The 22,468-nt window shown below is 35.4% G+C and overlaps 1 protein-coding gene across 2 annotated transcripts in view; it reads right to left on the bottom strand.

The window, feature by feature from the left end:
* The window catches only part of Sec71 (ADP ribosylation factor guanine nucleotide exchange factor Sec71), a 581,865-nt gene that overhangs the window by 293,844 nt on the left and 265,553 nt on the right, over positions 1 to 22,468 (bottom strand). For both annotated transcript variants that reach the window (XM_090410617.1, XM_090410618.1), the window contains exon 21: positions 8,655 to 8,813. In XM_090410617.1, the coding sequence (XP_090266743.1) occupies positions 8,655 to 8,813 (159 nt within the window). The remainder of the gene's footprint in view (positions 1 to 8,654; positions 8,814 to 22,468) is intronic.

Genomic DNA, 22,468 nt, shown 5'->3' with positions numbered 1-22,468 from the left:
TCCATGATAAAGTGAACGTCTATAGACGTCTTGGCCGGTAGCGTGGTTAACCTAACTTTAACTGTGGAAATTCTTCGAAATTGAGAATTGAAGATAAGAATTGCTTGAGAGTTATTTACAGCTATTAGTGCCTGCGATATTTTTGAGCTTATAGCATGGCTGAGAAATGTGTGGAAACTGATTAGATAGGAAGTTCTATTGTGTTTAATTAAGTGTAGGAACTTCGTGACTCAGAAACTGAGAATGTGTATGTGAAGGTTTGGAAGATTGAACTAATGTGATTGAATTGACCTAATGTTTAACTTGTTTCTATTGTTTAAAATTAAAAGTAAAATTTATGTATGTGTTATATAGCTTATATTAAATGTTTCATTTTGTTAATCTAATTATTGTGTTTGCCTGAATTCCTTTTTATTGCACTGTTCACAAAAATTCGAATCTTGTGGGAATCCCAAGTAGAAAACAAATACTTCAGCCAGAATGAATGAGGAGACTGCTAACTAACTTTGAATTGATCCTGCTGTTTTATATAGACTTATCTAGGGTTAGAGTGGCGCAGTATAATAGAAATTTCTCTACCCTTGGATTGGTGATCAATTTACAATTAGTTGTGTTTTATTTTATGAAAGTGACTTAAACAAGATGGCGGATTCGAACATGAAGAGAACAACGTCACGACAGTGCCCTTAAGATATTAATTCAGATTTATTTCCTCTTCGGATATTGGCAAAATTTATATTTTGCTGCACCAGCCAATATCCTATAACAGAAGCGACTCTTCTTCCGGGAAATAATTCAAAAGGATACACACAATATTTTATCTCCCGCTAGCGCTGTGCAGATTCAGTTAGCAGTCGTAGACTGAATCTCATTTAAGCAATTATATCTAAATTCCTTCCCGCCAAAAGTTCTATTTTATAAGTGGTGGTTTGAATTCGTAATCAGGCATAAACTCAGGTATAAGGTACAAAACATGCTTATTGGAAAACATAAAACATTTACAGTTATGTAAGTCAAAATACTCAATGGATCAAAATTCACTCTAAGTTAAGGGTTATACTAAATCCCAATGAATTTGACTAAGTTAAATCCTTCAATTATGAAAGGATAAGATTAGGTTTAAGCATAATACTACTACTATATAATTCCTTTCATAAGTTATTCACAAAATACGCATTGAACACTTTCATTAATACTCTATCAATAACTACCTTAATTCTAAATTTCATTTAAGCAAGCCTAGCCATTCACAAATTACTGCCTATTAATAACTCTTCTTTGTTCCAAAAGGATCTAATTAATTCAGTCAAATTCTCACTAAAAGTTCTCTACTAGTGTCCCTTAGTTACAGTGCACACAAATTTCTTGTTCTTCTAAACGAATTTTAACATAGAACGAAAACTCTTACATTACCGGATCTTTTCAGATTTCATGCCGCCATCTCATGTAGGTCTGGATTACCTTACTGCATATTCTTCGGCCGTCTTTGCGCATGGCGATGTACTACGCTTTTTCTTCTAATCATTTCCAACTGTTGCGTGCTGTCTACCGATCTGCAGGAAACTTTCTCCAATGGGACATTCTGCTAATTCCACATAGGCCGTCATATCGCAATCAGCTCTGCTTGAAAATCATCAAGCATTCTGAAGAAAAGAACCTGCCATCCGTCATTACCATAGAAGACCCACTGCTCTCTCACGAATCCTCCAACCAACTCTCCCTAAAACTCGAATCAGGCACCCGAAAATCAAAAGTTCAAAAAGCCCCCTAAAACGCCGTGCTTCATCTTTTATTCGCCCTATTTGGGTGCCCTCTATTCGATGTGGTTTTCACCCACGAACCCCATTGTTCATGCCCCTTGGGTAATCCTACACTCTCCCTAACCTGTCAGGTTACATTATTCTAGGTAGCCGCTCTGACATCATTTTTCCGCACAGGTATAGCCTCCATCGCTACGCTCGACTTGTGCAGATTATACACGATTATTCCAGATTACTACCTATAATTATTCTCAGAATTTCGCAATGTACTAGACAGCTTACTTGGGAATTACAAATAACCTAACAATAACTCTCACTATATCGCATAACATAAACCTTATTACATAACATAAAATAATACTTCATAATTATTAGCTGATGTGCAGATATCTCCTTAATTAGTAGTAGGTATCATGTTAAATCCTGAATAAAGAATTTACTTGTAAAGCTCTCCATTCAGGATCTAACAATACCATATCTATAACAACAGTTATTCACTTAATTCAGGGAATTTTGCAGACATAGCGGATTTATTTAGAAGTATCATCACATCATCTCATCCGTATAAAGCAAAGAGCTGACATTAACATCTCCAATTTTTGATATCAGGTTTAATACCACTTTCCTTCATAATGTGATCCATATAGGTAATCAATAACAGAAGGGATAATATACATCCTTGTCTCACACCAGATTTAACATTAAACCATCTTCCTGTACTTCCTTTAATTCTAACTGCTGACTTACAACTCAAATAAAGACTAAGTATTGCTTGATATAATGTCCCATTGACACCACATAACTGTAGCGTTTCAAATAGCTTCTCTCTTGGCACCTTGTCATATGACTTTTCCAGAACTAAAACTAAAATACAGATCTTTGTTATATTCCCATGATTTCTCAACTATTTGTAGTAAACTGGAAATCTGATCCTGACAGCCTCTATTTGACCTGAATCCAGCTTGTTCTTCACCAAGCTTCTCTTCCATAATCCTTCTTAACTGTTTCTCAAGTATAGTTGCATACACCTTACCAGGAACACTCAGTAGAAAAATACTTCTGTAATTCTCACATTCAGTTTTATTTCCCTTTTTATGTATGGGTACTATGAGAGCCCTACTCCAATCATCGGGAATTCGTCCCACTATCCAGGCATTCTGAACTATGCAGTGCAGCCACTGTAAGACGTTTATACCACCATACTTCAGCATTTCTGGTCGAATATCATCTACTCCTGCCCTTTCCACATTTCAGGCTTTTGATGGCTTTTTCTACTTCAAGTATGGATATGTATTCTGACTGCATGCCTGGTCAGTGTTTTTTTAACCCTGTGATGTCATCGCTGCTCATTTCATTTACCAATTTTTCAAAGTAATTACTCCATACTTCAAGGATATCTTTTTCTCCTGTTTTCATGTCACCTTTATCATCTATAATTCCTTTTACAGCACTCTTTCCTACATTTCTGAGCTTCAACAACCTCCAGAATATCTTGTCACCTTCTTGATATTTATTTTCTATGTTCTTACCAACATTTATTTATTTTCTATGTTCTTATGCTACAGTTATATGGTGTTCCTTCCATGACTTTTGCTTAGCTAGTTTTACAGTGTTTAACTTTCTTACATTTGTCTCTGTATTCTCTAAGAGCACAAGCTGACTTATTTGCCAGGAGCTTTTGATATGCTTTCTTCTTTTCTTTCATTGCCTGCTTAACTTCCTGTGTCCACCATGGAGTTCTGATTTTTCTATCCTTACAGACAACCTCAGCACATGCCATTCTCACTGAATCAATCAATGTTTTCTTCAGGGCTTGCCACTAAATCTTCAAGGCTTGGTTACTGTTCTCAAACTCTTTTATTTTTTCTTCAATCATGTTAGTGTATTTTAGTCTACAGTTCACATCTGAGAGCTACTACAGTTCTTGTACTACATGTACTACAGTTCTTGTGATAAAATATTTCATGTTGAATGGATCAAATAAAATAATTAATTTAATAATTCAACTTAAATGGTTAATTCATTGAAAAAAAAATGAAATAAATTATGAAGGAACATTTTTAATATCATTTGGGAATCTTCAAAATTCGTTAAGATGGATTATCTCACAGAAGAGCTACAACAAAACAGCACTTTTAGTATGATGTTAGCTGTACAAAACAGAACAGACAGTAACAGATGCTTTCTATTTTTCCCAAGATTGCAGGATCCATGGTGAAATGGTTCACTTCGAATGAATCAAATCAAAAAAATCATTACATAATTCAATTATCTGACAGCCTTCCTAGCAACACATTCAGAGCTGTTCCTAATTTCTCAGTATCATGTTCCATTTGTCTGGAGGTATCTGATATACATAATTTAACATTACTATTTTTCTTTATTTTTGAATCACATTTTCGTGGATTAAACAAAAAAAATAAAAAATATAACATTCATTCCTGGATAAGCTAACAGAAAGATAATCTAGAAACATAAGTCCAGGAATCAACAAAGAACTTTTTAAGATACTTCAGACTTTTAAATAATCAAGATGGTGGTCTTGCACCAATGAAATTCACCTACCATCTAAAGATATTTACAAAGAACCACATAAGAAATGAGATTCAAATCTACTTGGCCAACCAGACCAGCACTAATTAGTGATTGTTATTCATGTTGGAGATTTAATGGAATATTATCAACACTGAGAAAGGATTAAAACCAATTTTAATACTTCCACTATTTCGTCTCCATCACAGAGACATCTTCAGGGATTAAAAAAAAAACTTTTTGTAACAACATACACACAAATACACTCGGGTTTCTTTTTATGTGGATTTGAAGTTATGCGGCACATAATTTCAAAACTTATGTATAGTACGCCCACAGATATGAGACCTTTCGACACTTCTGCGCATGTCAACAGAAAGAGAATCCATTCCGATAACAGGGTAATCCAGCATTTCCCAAACTTTTCCTATGAAGGAACATTTCACAAATCCTGAAAATTGCAATTTTAGATCGCTTAGCAAAAGGAGAGGGATCTACGGCGATTGGTAAACATTTTAATTTAGGCGAATCTACTATAAGAGCAATTAAAAAAAAGAAGTGGCAATATAAGAGCAATTAAAAAGAATGAAGTGGAAATATAAGAGCAATTAAAAAGAATGAAGTGGAAATATAAGAGCAATTAAAAAGAATGAAGTGGAAATAAGAAAATCTGTCATTTCTGGCACAAAACTAAGTGCCAAATTATCACTGTACTCAAGAGATGCTTTATTAGACAAAACGAAACGAGAGCTCGTAATTTGGATTGAAGAATTAACTCAAAGAAGAATTCCTATAAGTGGCTATTTAATTAAACAAAAAGCTCTTCGGTTTTACGAACAGATGAAGCAATTGGAGCCGTCTACTTCTGCTTCCCAGGCTGATAAAGAATTTTCGGCTAGCAAAGGATGGTTAACCGGGTTTTTAAAAAGGAATGCACTTCATAACGTGAAGATTACAGGCGAGGTTGCAGCAGCAGACAAAAATTTTCAAGAGAAGTTAGCCAAAATTATTGAAGATGGTAGATATTGTCTGGATCAAGTGTTTAACGCTGACAAAACAGGATTGTTTTGGAAGAAAATGCCAACTCAAACTTACACCGCAAAGTCTGAGAAAAAAGCAAGTGGGTTTAAAGCAAGCAAAGATCGAGTAATGTTGTTACTTTGTAGCAATGCATGAGGAGATCGAATGTTGAAACCCCTCCTAGTAAATTGATTTCTAAGACCACGTGCTCTAACAGGCAAAGATCTAAAACAGCTGTCGGTACATTGGATGGCTAATACAAAGGCCTGGGTACCAACTGCTGTATTTACTGAATGGTTCAATAATTGCTTTGTACCAGAAGTGGAAATATATATGAAGCATAAAACTCTCAATTTTAAAGTTTTATTAATTGTTGACAATGCAGCAAGTCATCTGCATTTAACATCCAAATGTGCAGGTAGTGTTTTTTTTTTCTACCCAATACAACAAGCATTATTCAAACATTACATTAAGGTATAATTGTTATTTTAAAAAATATTACGTTAAGCACACTTTTCAATTTATATTAGATAAACTAGAAAATGAATCATTAACAGTAACTGACGTCTGGAAAAAATTTCTATTTTGGACTGTTTAAATCATGTTGCATCTGCTATCGCTGAAATAAGACCACAAACTTTAAATGCCTGCTGGAAAGCAGCTTGGCCTGGATGTGTTGCAAACAGTGCAACCATGCAAACATCTACATTATCAGCTGAAATCATTACTTTGGCATAGGAAATTGGTGGAGAAAGTTTTGATACATTTAGTCAGAATGATGTAGACGAATTGCTTGTGGATAATGCCTTAAGTGACGATGATATTATTGGATATCGATTAACTTTAGATATCGTCGAAAATCCAGAAAACGATATGAAGCGGAAGAAAAACCTGTGTCCCCCTCACTGCAAATATAATTTGAGAAAGTCTTGAATTGTGCAATAAATTGGAAAATCATTTTCTTGTTAATGACACAAATTCTGAATGAGCCTTTAAATTCCAACGTGAGCTGAAGAACTGTATGTCTGGATATCGCGAGCTGAATAAAAAATTAGTGAAATCATCATCGCAAAGTTTAATCACTGATTACATTGTCAGAAGAAAAAATCAGCACAGAACTAGGGTGAAGCTAATTGTGTTTGTGAAGAACTATTGCTTTACCATACAGATCTGATGCACTGACTATCTCTTCTGGTGATGAAAGTAATTTCGCACCAGTTCGCAAACGTTGCCAAATATTGTCTAATAGCGATAATTCTGATGACAAAAGGTTAAAAAAAAAAAAAAAACGTGTTACTCTTCAATAAAATTAAATGAATAAAGCTTTAAAACAAACTTAGGCATTCTAATTTTCCTGAATTTTCAAACTTTTTTTTATGCGATTTTAGGTTTATTTTAAATCATTGCTTTGGTTTTATGCAGTTTTAGAAAATTATGGAACATATCCCTAATTTTTCAACATAAGTTAGGCCTTTTTTGTGTGATTTTTTATATGCGGTTTTCTGTGGAAAGTATCTACCACATAAAAAGAGACTCGACTGTATAATACAATACGGAGTGAAACTATATACTCAGTGCCTGGAGTATATAGAGTACCTTGTGCCTGTAAACTGGCTTACTTCGGACTGACAGGCAGATCAGCAACCATCCAGTCATACTTCAGCAATAACGATTATGGTCAATCTGGCCTTGCAGACCATGTTTTAATACAACCCACAGGATCTCCTGGAAAAAAAAACCACCATGCTCCACCATAGTAAATTCAAAAAAGAAACACTATTCTTTGAATCTGCATCTGCACTCAGGAATCAACCGAATTTAAACAAATACGGTTGCATTAAACTTCCTAAAATTTGGGAAACATTAATTATCAGAGATTCCTCTTTACATCCTAGGCCACCTGCAAATGCCCATAGAGGGTGCAGCACCCAGACAGGACTTTAGTTTCACTCACTATTGTATTATATTTGTGTATGTGTGTGTTGTTACAAAGTGTTTTTGTAATCCCTGAAGATGTCTCTGTGATAGAAACGAAATATTGGAAGTATTAAAATTGGTTTTAATCCTTTCTCAGTGCTGATAATATTCCATTAAACCTCCAACATGAATTCTTCACAGCACTTAAGCCTCAACACACGGATAGTGATTGTTATGCATTGTTGATAACATTTATCAAGTTCTGGCTTATATCCATATTTTTCATGATATTCTGATTAAAAGTATTATGTGCTTTCTATGATCATTAAAGATTTAATGTACTTCCTATACAGCTACCATTTCATTTCTTATATTGTCTGTCTTAGAACATTATCGGTTGGCTTGCATGCCAGTAAACACTTTGTTCTGCTAGTGTTTTAAAACACCAGAACAATTAGAGTTTTGGAGTCACCCAGTTACACAATATTGATAATGCAATAATTATTACAAAGGTCTTACTCCATGCATTATTTTGAAATGGGAAAAACTAAGATGCTCTGAGATGTCTTTGGGCAGAGGGGTGGAAGAAAAGAACCCAAACAGATTAATGGAAAAAAAAAAATTTTCATATATTCATTTATATAAGAAATGCTTCTGAAAGCCACAGAAAGAAAAGCCTTCAACATACTAACTTATATTCAAACATTGTTTGGTAACCACTTATCTTTTTGTTTATATATAATTTTTTTAATTGTTTATTTATAATTTATTTATGGAGACACCATAAATCCATCTACAAAATCAGGTTAAAAAAAACATTTGTGCACACAGCAAACTAGCATTTCATTTCTTATATTATCTATCTTAGAACATTATCAGTTGGCTTGCGTGATTATCTTTACGTGGGAGATGAATTTCATCACCCCATGTAGGACCGCTTCCCCTGCTTATTGGAGGTCTGAAGTGATTTGAAAAAGTTTCATGTTTGGTCTCTAGAGCAGGATTTCCAGACTATGTAAAAATAAATTAAAAATTACAAAAGAAAAATATATATAAAATTGATAAAAAAATGGGGTGGGGGGATCCTTAGCCCACCCATGGTACAAAGGTACTATAAGTTTACTAATAACCTATTGTGGGTAAGAGCAATATAAAAAACTTGGTGATTAATATAGTATAGAGTATATATAATATAGTACTGCAGTAGTTAGATATTTTTTTATTATTTTATGTTTTATCGTTTCCATTATTTTTTATTTTACACGTACTGATGTAAAATAATATAGTGACCGACCTTCACAAAAATAATATTTATTCATAGTTCTGGATTTATAAACTACTTGTTTGATCAACAACTTTTATTTATAAACTATAAACTCAGAGAACAACTGGATGAAAGATTTTTAGCTTTTCAAATTTACTCACCTCTAACCATGATTTTCCAAGATAGTTCCCATCTGTATGAGCAACAGTGATTAGAGTTTTTATTGTGTCAATATTTTTGGCTTTCATTTCAGTGATAGGAGAGTTGGCAGTCAAAAGAGTAAAGCGTGATAATGCTTGAACATAGGCATCACGTTCTAACTGCAATAAAATCAAAAACATGTTACAAAAAAAAGTGATAAAACTACAAATAATTGTTCACTCACTTTCTCTCTTACACACACACACACCCACACACACACATAAACTTGGGAAGAAAATAACTTTTAACATATTGTTTTTTTAATCTACGGTCTTTAAATGACCATTCATTAAAACTGTTAGCATTTCTACTGACTTGATAAAAATCTCAAATCTGCCAAGCCTTAGAATATTGTTCTTATGTTTGGAGCAATGGTGCAAGAAAGACTGCCCTAAAAATTCTTGATGTCATATCAGTGGAAGAGTAGCTCAGTGGTAGAGCATTCGACTGTAGATTGAGATGTCCTCGGTTCATTCCCAAGCACCCCCTGATTCTATTTTTACAGCCAGCCTGGCTGGCCAAGTGGTTAGCGTATCCACTCTCCAGCCAAAAGGCTGCGGGTTCGAATCCCCCGTGGGCATGATGTTTGTAATTGTCTGTGAAAATACTAGAGCTGGTGATCGGCGGTAGATGGCGTTGGTGTGGATGATGATCGTTGTAGTTGGTGGAGATGAGAGTTGTGGAGCAAGTGCCTTCCCTCGATGAGTCTTTGGACTCCCTGGAGGTGTCATGTTGTAATAATAATAATAATACAGGATGGCAGTCTGATTGATCAATGTTCCTTCTCCATGAGTGTTGATCAATCTGTCTCACAGATGGTCTGCATGTTTCTTCTGCAGTGCTTCCTTTGGTGCTACTCCACTGAAATGGCATTTCAACTTAAGGCTGCTATTTTGGTAGAAAGAGTTATATGTTGGCTATTCATAATTATAATTTTTCAGGAAATTACAATGCATTCTAAATATTAATTACAATAACTTTAATTAATACTTCTGATATTTTGGAAAAGTCAAATTGCTATCATCAGAGATCACAGCACAATATGTGCACACAGGCACTAACATCTGGTAAATGGGCATTTACCCAAGTATTAGTGATCAGCTTTAGGTAAATGAGTTCATTTACCCAGTGTTAGTGCCTATATGCAGATATTGTTTAGTCCCTGATGATGGAAATTTGATTGGAAGTACTAATTAATAATAGCAATAACTGACTATTATTAAGTACTATTTAATAATAGTAAAGACTATTAAAATGCAATTAGCAGCAGCTGCCCAACATATTTTGAAAGTAAAAACTTTCAAAGTATGTTGAAACCAAGTGAACCTGCTTCTCCTTTTCCTCTTTTTGGTCATCTTCTTCATAAAGTGTTGGAAATTTTTCCACTTGGTTATACTATAAATTAAAGATGCCAAGAAATTATATTCTTGGTTTACTCAGTTTACATGGAAATATGACTTCTCCATTACTTCGACCTTGGTATCACTTCACAGATATTTTTTGATGAGACCTCAAAAAGGTCAAAACTGGTCTGGGTAGTGACCCCCTTCCCATAATGCATAGCATCTTACATGTCCGTAAGGATATGTGCTTTGCATTATGAGATACTAAGGCAAGTGATGTGAAGTCATCAGCCTCTATATACGAGTTACCTAGTAATGAAATTACTTCAGGGATAAACTTTGTTTGCTTACACTTGGATAAAGGATTAACTGGTTAAAGAAATAATGTCAAAAATATAATTTCTTGGCATCATTTCTTCATAGAGTGTTTCCTACAACTATATCCTGCAGATCAGCATTTCTCAATCTTTCTAAGCCCAAGGACCAGTAAAATGCCTAAAACAATTCTACCGACCACTAAGTTACAGACGCGGAGCTAGGGAATAGGGGAGCGATCAGCTCTGGGCAGCACTTTTTTTGCCGTTTAAGAAATCTTGCTATACTGCCTATAAAGCAGCAACTGAGTGATGAAATAAACTTCGACAATTTTGCGAACAGAAAAGCAAGAAAAATAACATTTTAGAGTGTTGGAATTAAAGTTTTACTTCACAAATAAACATACCGTTTTTAATTTATTTCCCTATGCGTTGCTTTGACTTTTTGTAATTTTTTAAAAAACCTATGTAGGAATTACTAACATTTCAGAAAAACTGTGCTATTTATAACATAACAAATCTAAAAGCATGTTTTGAATACATGTGGAAACATAATTAATTAAATTGGAAGTAAATGATTAAAAGTGTATCATCATTGAACAAAATTTTAATTTTTATTAAACAAATAAATAATATGATATAATTATGTTACTACTTACTTTTAATGAGAAGGTTGAGCTCCTCGGCCCTTGCAGAGTTGCTGGATATCTGGCACAATACTGATCAACTTCAGTCTAAGATCGGCACACACACTAAGATGATTTCTGTATTTTGTTTTTATTTGAAGGAGCGATGAAAATCCTTTCTCACAAAGATAGGCTGTAGAAAACTATGACGATTTTCAATGTTTCTTCAGATAATTCGGGAAATTCACTTGTCACTGAAGGCAAGATCCAAAATCGAGCCAAACCAAGATCATGGAATTGCATTTTAAGTCCACTGTCACTTGAAAGCTCAATCAACTGTTCTTTTTTCGATAACGAAAGGTCGTTCTCGTGACTGCAAGCCTGAAATGGATCGCGAACCCACAGAAATTTCTTATAAAAGTTATTCAGAAAATATGTTTAAAAATTCTGTTTCAGAGTTTTGAGTAGTCACAAACCCTTTCCAGAAATTCAGAATCAACAAAAATATCATTTTCCACTAAAAAGGATTCCAATGTTGGAAAAGGTGCAAATTGTCTGTTTTTACATAATTAATCCATAAAACCAGTTTTTTCTTAAATGTCTTTATTTTGTCGTAGGCATCAAGATCAGTTAAATATCTCCCCTCAGATCAGTTATCTGAGGGGAGATATTTAGTTCATTTAATTTCGAAAAAATGTCCGAAAGATAGGATAGTGTTGATAACCATGCATTGTCAACAAGGAGTGATGCAAAATAAGAATCAAATAATAAAACTTCGTGCCTTAATTGAAATAACCTTGCTGTTTTAAGGATACTAGTGACATAAGACTGAATGATAAATGCACGTAAACACAAGAAAGATATTTAATAAACCAGATATTTCGGCCTGGAAATAGCAGACCATCCTCAGTGGTATTACAAGAACAGTTATAAAAAATACAAGCTATATATAATACAAATATATTAACAATAGATCGTTTAAAACATAGAACAAGCCACGTGATGTTATATCACTAATTATGAAACGGAATATTTTGAAGTAGAGACATGATAAAAAAATTAAAATAAAAATAAAAAAATAAATAAAAAAATTAATGAGTAATCTTGATTAGACTTTCCCAGATTTTTGATATAGATATACAGTCATTACGATTCGGGTTGGGATGATGGAGCAAGGCCTCCACGCTTTCCTTGAACAAATGTTCAAACCTATAACGGGATCTATGTAAGAGGCGAGTCCCGGACCAAAGAATGTTGTGGTCAGTTTCAATCCCGTGCTGAGCCAATCCAAACTTTTCAGGTTTGTTGTGAAGAATGGAGGATTGAAGATCTATTGTTAATATTCTAGCTTGTATTTTTTATAACTGTTCTTGTAATACCACTGAGGATGGTCTGCTATTTCCAGGCCAAAATATCTGGTTAATTAAACATCTTTCTTGTATTTATGTGCATTTATCATTCTGAAATAACCTTGTTAGTACTTTGCACCTGGAAAGCTAGCGAATTTCAGAATGAAGCAAAAGTTGTATATATCCACTGCCTATTTCATCGCAGAGTACTGAAAATAACCTGTTATTTAACGTTCGAGCTTTAATAAAATTAACTAGCTTTACAGCTTTGTATAGCACAGTTTTAAATTCTGGTGGCATTCCTTTGGAGGCTAACGCTTCCCTACATATAAAACAATGTACCCAATTCATATCTGGAGCTATATATTACCTTGATCATAGAAACAATCCCACTATGCCTGCCTGAAAGGGCATGAGCTCCATCTGAACAAAGGCCTATACATTTTTCCCATTGGATCCCTTTGTGTATTATGTAATATTGAGAGTGTGAAATATTTCTTCTCCAGTTGTTCAGGATGGCAAAGTTCTACAAAACCGAATATCATCATGAATGTTGTTATCATGCACATATCTTACATTATTAACTGTGCATCATTTGTAACATGTAGTATCATCGATTTGTAATGCATAATAATGGCTCTTCTTAACTGTTTCGATTAACTGAGATTCTACATCACCTGCCATATCATTAATTCTGCGACCGACATTTGTCATTTGAAAGAGGAATCAAATCAACATTTTTTAGTAACTTGTTGCCAAAACATAGTTTTTACCACATCTTTTATAGCTGAAAGTAGCAATTTTTCTCCGATAGAATGAGGTTTCCCTGTTTTTGCTATGTGCAAACTTAAGAAATAGGATGCTTACTATTAATTGAACCCATGGCCGAAACTATATCTTTCCTATGATTAAATATCCTTAAGCATGGCTGAAATAATTCAATTGGCTTATTTTTCACATCACGATGTTTAGTTTTTAAATATCGTAAAGATGAAAGTAGCAAATTTTCCCCAATAGAATGAGGTTTCCCTGTTTTCGCTATGTGCAAACTTAAGAGATAGGATGCTTGCTATTAATTGAACCCATGGCCGAAACTATATCTTTCCCATGATTTAATATCCTGAAGCGTGGCTGAAAAAATTCAATTGGCTTATTTTTCACATCACAATGTTTAGTTTTTAAATATCGGAGTTTTGCAGGTTTAATGCACTCGTCCGACAACACTTCATAACACAAAACACGTTGAGGTTTCTGTTCACTTTCATCTCCACACCAAGTAAACCTGAATTCCAAATACGAACTATTATATTTCCCACTGTATTTTTTCTTTGAACTGCTTATTTCTTCTACTTTAATAGTATCAGATTTACTCACTGTTACAACACGTGTATCACAACTAGGGTTAGTCTCACCTGTTTCATTTGCTCTTCTTTTCAAAGTCCTAGTTCTAAACCACTTTTCAATTATTAAAAAACGTTTCTGAAAAATATATAAATACTGGGGTTAACTCACGACACACCAAGTATCACTTAGCACTTCTGAAGATATACTGAGCCTTGGTTGAAGGAGGGAAACCTTCAATAATAATCAATAAACAACAAGCAACTAGTTGAAATGTGGATAACACATGTTCACTTCAAATCTGACAAAACAGCAAAGGAAGGCAGAGGCAACAAAACTATATTATTGTTCACTTCACCCCTCTTTTACTATTCGTCATTCTGCCGCGGCAGAATGACGAATAATGAAAGAGGGGTGAAGTGAACAACAATATAGTTTTATTGCTTCCCTTTGAACATTCTGACGCTATTTGTTGTTTTTTTTTAAGCCTCCATTTGATTTCAATAATTTTTACTTATTCAATTTTAATTTGTTTTGTTTAGATAATTAAAAAATATATATTTATTTAATTAATTTAAGTCTGTCTGCAGACCAACTATCCCATCATCGCGGTCCGCGGACCACAGGTTGAGAAACACTGCTCTAGATCATTATTAAAAATATCAATCGTTTTTTCTGCCTTAACTCATATCTACACTGCTTGGAAATAAGTCAACTGACACCATAGTGTGAGGAACAAATAGCTATGGTGCCCATCTTAATAAGATGTACAACCTCCTTTTGCTGGGATGACTGCAGCAAAATCCTATGGGGGGCACATACTTTCCATAAATGTACGATAGTGATCAATGGGAATTTTGGACCAATCTTCCTGTAGGCATGTAATGAGGTCCTGGACTGTTGTAGGGAAGATGTCCCTTGATCTCACCTGATGTTCCAGTTCACTACACAGATGTTCAATATGGTGAAGATCAGGGAGATCTGTGGAGGCCTGTCAAGTGTGGTGACGTTCATGTTCACAAACCACTCAACAGCAGCAGCCTTATGATACTTTGCATTGTCTTGCTGAAAGAGACAATGGTCAATTCCATAGAAATGTCACATCACAAAGTAGTAATCATGATATTATCCAAAATGTTCAGATACCTCTCAGAGTTCAGCATTTGGCAATACGTTATTAACTGCGCATAGTTTGTAACACGTAATATCATCGATTTGTAACGCATAATAACTGCTCTTCTTTACTGTTTCGATTAACTGAGATTCTACGTCACCTGTCATATCATTAATTCTGTGACCGACAAACAGAGATCCAAGGTCAAACTAGGAAAAATAGGACCATACCATCACACTGCCAACTCCATATTTCACAGTTGAAGTTCCACACTGGTTAGAGAACGTTCATTGGGCATCTGCCACACCTGTCCATCTTCTCGACAGAAGGTTGTGTGATTTGTCACTCCATAACACAGCACTTTCCAAGCTTCTACATCCCGCTGTACATGCCCTTTGCACTACTGAAGACAACAAACAACGTTGGTTTGGGTAATGTGGGCTTGCGTATTGTGGTCCTGCCATGGAAACCTATGTTACGAGCCTCAGTTTTGAATGATTTTGTCTAGATTCGTATTCCAGTTGATGCCCAGGACTCCACATGCAACATGTCAGTCGATGGATAGACGTTTTTACATTATCCTTCCTAGCACCCTATGGTCATGTTCGGTGAGTTTGTTGGATCTTCCACTGCGGGTAGCACTTGCAGTTGACTCCCTACACTTTAATCTCTGTATGGTATTACTGACTGTTTCCTAATTTGTCAACAATTTACCAAACAGATAAGCCTATAGCATGGCATCCTATCACTATGCTTGTTTGAAACTCCATCCAGCCATTTCACCTGGACATAGTGCCCACAAACAAGTGACTTGTTACACATAGCACACCGCACTTTGGGCAAAGTGCATCGTGCCATTTGTTCATTGACTTCTTTCCAAGTAGCTTACACATGGCACAAATGTACTGCAAGTTCTAGATCCTCTCTCATCCATGACAGTACTGACATAAAATATTCAATAAAAGCTTAAATAATTTCATCTAGGAATGCATTTTCATTTATCCCAGCAAAAAATATCAATTTTTCTGTTTCTTCTTCTTCTTTTTTTTTTTTAGGCCAATTACCTTTATTCTAACAGTAACTGCAGAATAGTAAAATTGTTCAAATATTAAATACTGAAAAAAAAAAAAAAAAAATTCAATATGAAACAAATTAATCTTAACGAAGCAATTTTTGTGCATATACAATAATCTTTAACTTTAAAAATACCATTAAATATTGTAAACTCACCCACCATAGCAAGTTGGCATAAACTGGTTTAACTGTTGTGATATCTATTTTTGCAAAAAAACTTTTCAGTACTACTAAATAATAACACCATCTTTTCCTGCTGGAAAGATGGCATTATGTTTAGAGCAAAACAGTCATTTCCTAGCAAACACATTTCTCCTCCCTGTTCAAACCTTACAAAACACAATCAGGAAAATAGAACATTAAAAAAAAAAAAAAAAATTGAAACAATGATATGTACCCTAATAAACTTCATAATGTAAATTTCCGGAAAACTGAGGAAAAAGCAAATAGTGTCTCTAAGAGACGAAAATGGAAAAATAGTTCTAGAAGAAGAGAATAAAGCAGAGATTTGGATAAAATATATAACAGAACTTTTCAATGATACTAGACAGAAGCCTATAAATATAAAAGATAACATTCAAGGACCAGCAATCATGAAATGCGAAATAGAGAATGCTACACGAACAAGTAAAACAGGAAAAGCCAGTGGACCAGATGGTGTGCAAGGCAGAATTTTTAAAATTAATAGAACCTGATAACATCAAACTTCTTGAAAAACTATTTAATGAAATATATGAAAGTGATGAATTTCCATCAGATTGGCTCAAATCTACATTTATCACTATCTCAAAGAAACCCAAAGCAAATTCCTGTGGTGACTTCCGACTTATTAGTCTAATGAGCCAAACATTAAAAATATTTTTGAAAATAATTCAGAATCACATTTATAGAAAAAGTGAAGAAACTCTAAGTGAAACACAATTCGGCTTTCAGAATGGTTTTGGTACTAGAGAGGCCCTTTTCTGTACCCAAATATTGATACAAAAATGCATAGAAAAACAGAAATCTGTCTTTATGTGTTTCATAGATTTTGAAAAAGCATTTGACAAAGTCAGACACACTAACTTAATAGAAGTCCTTCAACAAATAAGGCTAGACGAACAAGACATAAGACTAATAAATCTGTATTGTAATCAGTCAGCTACCGTGTTAGTGCGTGTGCTCTCACCACTCCTGTTCAACATATATGCAGAGGTAATCTTTAAAAAAGCATTGGAAGAATGTCCAGAGAGAATCACAATAAATGGAAAGATTGTTAACAACCTACGACATGCAGATGATACCGTGCTAATTGCAGATAACATTATGGATCTCCAAAAACTCATTGACAGAGTATACATAGAAAGCCAAAGAATGGGAATAAATATAAACATCAACAAAACAAAATACATGATCATCAGCAAACATCCAGCCTCATCAATGAAACTGATACTCAATGGGAAAAATATTGATCAAGTGTCAAGATATAAATATCTTGGTTGTTGGCTTAATGAACAGTGGGATCCAGAAATATATATAAAGACAAGGATTGAAGTTGCACGGCAGTCCTTCATGAAAATGAGAACACTATTCTGCAATAAAGACCTAAACATGGAAGTCAGATGCCGAATGCTGAAATGTTACATGCGGTCTATTCTGCTCTATGGAGTTGAAACATGGACATTGAAGGCGACAACCATCAAGAAAATCGAAGCCTTTGAGATGTGGCTATACAGAAGAATGCTAAAGATATCATGGACAGAAAAAATTACCAATGAAGAGGTCTTAAAATCCATTGGCAAAGCTAAACATCTTGTACAAATAATCAAGAAACGAAAAACATCATATCTTGGCCACATCATGAGAAACAGCAAATACCAACTTCTACAAACTATTTTGGTAGGAAGAATTGATGGCAAAGGAACTAGAGGAAGAAAAAGAATATCATGGTTTGACAACATCAAGACGTGGACAGGAAAGAGCAGTGCACAACTGCTCAGATTAGCACAAGACCGCAGTTTGTTCACCAAGATGGTCGCTGACCTTTGATAGAAGATAGCACAATAAGAAGAAGAATGTAAATTTGCCTTCCAAGCAAAATAACAGAGCTAAGGGTCTTGTAAGAATTTATGACACGAGTAACAACGTTTGATGAGATTTTAAAATCTTATCAAACCTTATTACTCATGTCATTATGAAAGCCACAGCATGTCTTTTTTTGATGATATTATTATAAGACCAGAGTCAGGGATTCATTGAAGGAGGCCACACATCAATCACACAAAGTCATATTACTCTTGAATTCATTCACTCGCACCCTCCAAATTGCCATTCCCATCAATTACTGCTCTATATAAGAGAAAAATCTAGCTCTTATGCCTCAACTTTCACGGATGCCTCTTGAAATGAAAAATTCCATTTACCAGCATCATGTATGACTTTCAAAAGTTTGTAGATCTTTCATATCACTCCTCTTTCTCCTGTCTGGTAGCATCTGCAGTCCACAAATTCTTAATGTCACCTCATAATCTACATTCCATAGTCCTGATATCATCTTTAACATTCTTCTTTACACCCTCTACAATGTATTTACATCAACTTGAAAACCAGTACACCAGATCTGCACACAATAGTCCAGATGAGGTAATATTAAAGTTGTAAAAAGGAAAATGACTTCCTTATTCTTAGATGTCAATGTTTGTTCTAGAACTGCAATTATCTTCTGAGTTGTATTCACTATCTTTGCTATACAGTCCCAGAAAAACTTCCTGTCTATTATAATTACAAGATAACCAGCCTGGTTAGTATCTTCTAGCATAATCCCACCAATATAATACACCAACGTTATCTCGTTACACCAAAGTACATAACCTCACATTTACTAATATTAAACTGACAGCCATTTTCACACTCACACTAAGCAAATTTTCATTTGCTTAGTGTGAGTGCCTGTGCACATATCATTGTTTTGTGATCCTTTAAGATGGCAATGTAACATTGCCAAAATATAGTTAGATGTCATTATCTAAAAAATTTAGAAATATGTCTAACCAACATATAAGCTTATCTACAAGAACTGATCCCATAGTACAAAACTCAGCATACCTTTCAGATGGTAATAATTTCCTGCTTTGTAGTTCAGCATATAACTTTTTCTGGATGGAACATTCATAAACTTAGCCACTTCCCAAGTGAGTACTGCATGATCACTGTCACCAATGAGAGGCAGAATAGTTGTCTTTAACTGAAACCCCCTATGATACTAATCAAATCTAACACTCTTTAATCTTGAGTTCCTTCTGTCACATGCTGTTTGAGGAAGTTTCTTACAACAGCTCAATAAATTCAGTTTGATTATTCTCATGTGATTTCATAGCTACCTAATCAATGTTTGGATAATTAAAGTCCAGTCTTATGATTACTCTTTTCACACCCATCATATTTATTTGTTTTTTTTTTTTCTTTACTAGCAACCAATCCACCAGAAGGATTCAAACTCACTGCCACATGAAAAATTGTTACCAGTATTGCAATCATAAGTCTCAACTCTAACTGGATGCAAGACATTTTATATCATTAGCAGCATGCCCTCTCCTCTCCTGTCTATCCTTCCTAAAAATACTATACTCTTTGCACTCGATACCAGTCAGTACATCTTCTGACAGCCAGGTCTCACTAATGCCCACAGTACAAGGTTGCAATATATTGACCAAGTCAACAAACTCTACTCCTTTGTTTCTGATACTCCTGGCATAATAAATTACTTGCATGCTCTTTTGCATACACTTGTCTGTGGTCTGCATACAGTTCGACAACTTGCATTTTAAAAAGGACATAATTAACTTAAAAAAGGATATAAAGTTATCAGCAATACTTTTCTAAAAAATGATTACAGCCAAACTATTAACAAAATTCTCTATAAGACCTCAACAAAAAACAAAGATAAACCAGACTACAATAAAACTATAATCATTCCTTACATTAAGGGGACATCAGATAAAATAAACAGAATACTACAGAAATACAACCTCAAAGCCACCTTTAAACCTCCTGCAAAATTAAAAAGCTTACTCAACTAATCCAAAGACCCACTCCCTTCGCTGGCCCACCCTGGAGTATACCGTATTTATTGCATCTGTAATCTACCATATATAGGGGGAAACAGGACGCACAATTCCTATCAGATAAAAGGAACATAAATGACACGTTAAATATAATAACTATGGTGAAGCTGGCCTTTCTGATCATGCCCTGAACACTTTACATAGAATTGACCTGGAAAAGCACCAGTTGTTTACATCACACCAAAACATGGTATGAATGCAAATTTAAGGAAGCCTGTGAGATTCTTATCATCCACCATCAATCTGAACAATAATGATTGTTTAAAATTCCCAAGCATATGGAAGGTACATATTCTACCCATGGAACCTTTCTCCCTAAGAGCTAACTATAAACAGGACTGTAGATAATCCTCTTGGGAACTTAATACAAAGACACGTGCACACAAGTACTACATAACAGCAAATGAGAACTGAAGCTAGGACGCTAACGTTTTCCTAAAGTCCTGCTGGTGCCCCCTGATGGGCTATATTGGTGGTTCTTGGCCTTTGGGCTGAAGTTCTTCTGATAATTGTTTCCCAAATTTGGGGCAGTCTCATGCATCCAAATTTGTTGAGGTTTGGCATGTTCCTAAGGGCTGAGGCTGATTCCATGAATAGTCTTTCATACTTGAACTTGCTGCGGTGTATGACTGTGGCTTTCTTCCATCTTATTCTGTGGCGAGTATCCAGAGCGTGGTCTGCAAGCCCAGAGTGGCTGTACTGGTGAAATCGGCGTGTAATCCTTGTGTTCTAAGATTCTGATATTTGCTGTCCTGCCTATTTGGCCAAAGTAAGACAATTTACAGCTGCAAGGGACCTGGTACACACCAGGTAGGTCTAGGGGAAGTGGTTGGTCTTTAGTGGAACGGATAAGGGATGCCAATTTTCTATGTGGTCTGTAACAAGTGGTTAAGTCGTGTTTTCTTAAGATTTTGTTGATTTTTTCCGAGGTGCCTCGGATGTAGGGAATGGTGATGGATTTAGAGTAATCTTTTTTGTGAAGGGGAGGGGGGTGGTGGGTTGTGGATAACTGGGTTAAGTATTCTCTGGATTTTTTTTTTTTTTTTTTTTTTTGGGGGGGGGGGTTGCCATTGGCTGAGAAAGTGTCATGGATGTGATTTAGTTCAGTGGTTAGGGCTTGATCATTTGAACAGATTATTTTTGCCCTGTTGAATAGTGTCTTAATAACTCCATATTGTTGTGAGGGGGGGGGGGGGGTGATGGGATTGTTGGTGAATGTATCTGCCTGTATGGGTGGGTTTTCTATAAACTGAGAAAACCAAGGTTCCATCAGGTTGGCAGGTGACTAGTGTGTCTAGGAAAGGGAGGTTATTGTTTTCCTCTTTTTCCAGGATGAACTTGATTCTAGGGTGTTGGTTGTTTAAGTGTGTTAGGAAGGACAGGAGTGAATCCGGGCCATGTGGCCAAATAGCAAACACATCATCAACGTAGCAAAGCCATATGGTAGGTTTTTGTGGGGCTGAGTTTAAGGCTTTCTCTACAAAGGTCTCCATAAAGAAGTTGGCCAAAGGTGGGAAAAGTGGTGAACCCATGGCTGTCCCCTCTATCTGTTTGTAGAATTTTTCCTGCCAAACGAAATAGCCTGAGTTTATTGTAAACTGAAATAGGGCTGAGATATCGGGAGGAAATTTAGCTTGGATTAGCTCTAGGGTTTCTTTGAGGGGTACATTCGTGAATAGGGAGGAGACATCAAAACTGACCATTATGTCATTATGTTGCAGTGTAAGGTTTTCTATACTGGCTTTGAAGTGGGCTGAGTTTTTTATGTGTAATGGTGTGTTGCCAATATAGTGTGAGAGCGCTTTGGCTAAATGCTTGGCTAGTTTGTAAGTGGGGAAATCAATGCCATCCACTATGGGACGTAATGGCACATTTTCTTTATGTATTTTAAGGAGCCCATATATGCAGGGGGTTCTAGAGTTATAGGATTTTAGTCTGTTGGTAACCTCCACAGGCCAAGAAGTAACCTTCTTAAGGAGCCTATGGAGTTTTCTAATTTGTGAGTTGGTGGGATTGTAATTAATGGGGAGGTAAGTGGATCGATCTAATAGCAAAGCCTTGAGCTTACCTGTGTAGTCATTAAGGTTGAGTACCACAGTGGCGTACCCCTTATCCACTTTGGTGATCACTATTTCTTTGTTTCTCTTCAATTCTTGTAGTGACTTGTATTCACTAATAGATATGTTGGATTTTGAAGGTTTTGCTTTTTTGAGAACACAGGCTACATCCAATCGAATATCGCTGGCGATGTGGCTTGTAAGTTGGCGAATTCCGCGTTCAATTTGGATCATTAATTCCTCGGCCGGTAATTTCTTAGGAGCAATGGCGAAGTTGTGACCACGTGATAGAACGTTGAGTGCTTCAGGCTTCAGGATAACTGAAGAAAGGTTAACTACAGTGTTGGTTTGTAGTTTAGGTTTGGACGCCGAGTTCTTTATTAATTTATCAAACTTGTTGATATGTCGGCTCTGTATTCGATGGAATTCTTTATTAGCTGCTGTACACGAGAT

This window comes from Typopeltis vanoorti, chromosome 20 (genome assembly GCF_054136105.1).
Source record: "Typopeltis vanoorti isolate ZY-2024b chromosome 20, IOZ_Tvanoo_1.0, whole genome shotgun sequence".
Lineage (NCBI taxonomy): Eukaryota > Metazoa > Arthropoda > Arachnida > Uropygi > Thelyphonidae > Typopeltis > Typopeltis vanoorti.
The sequence above is the reverse complement of the archived record's forward strand: the minus strand, read 5'-3'. Positions and strand labels throughout refer to the sequence as shown.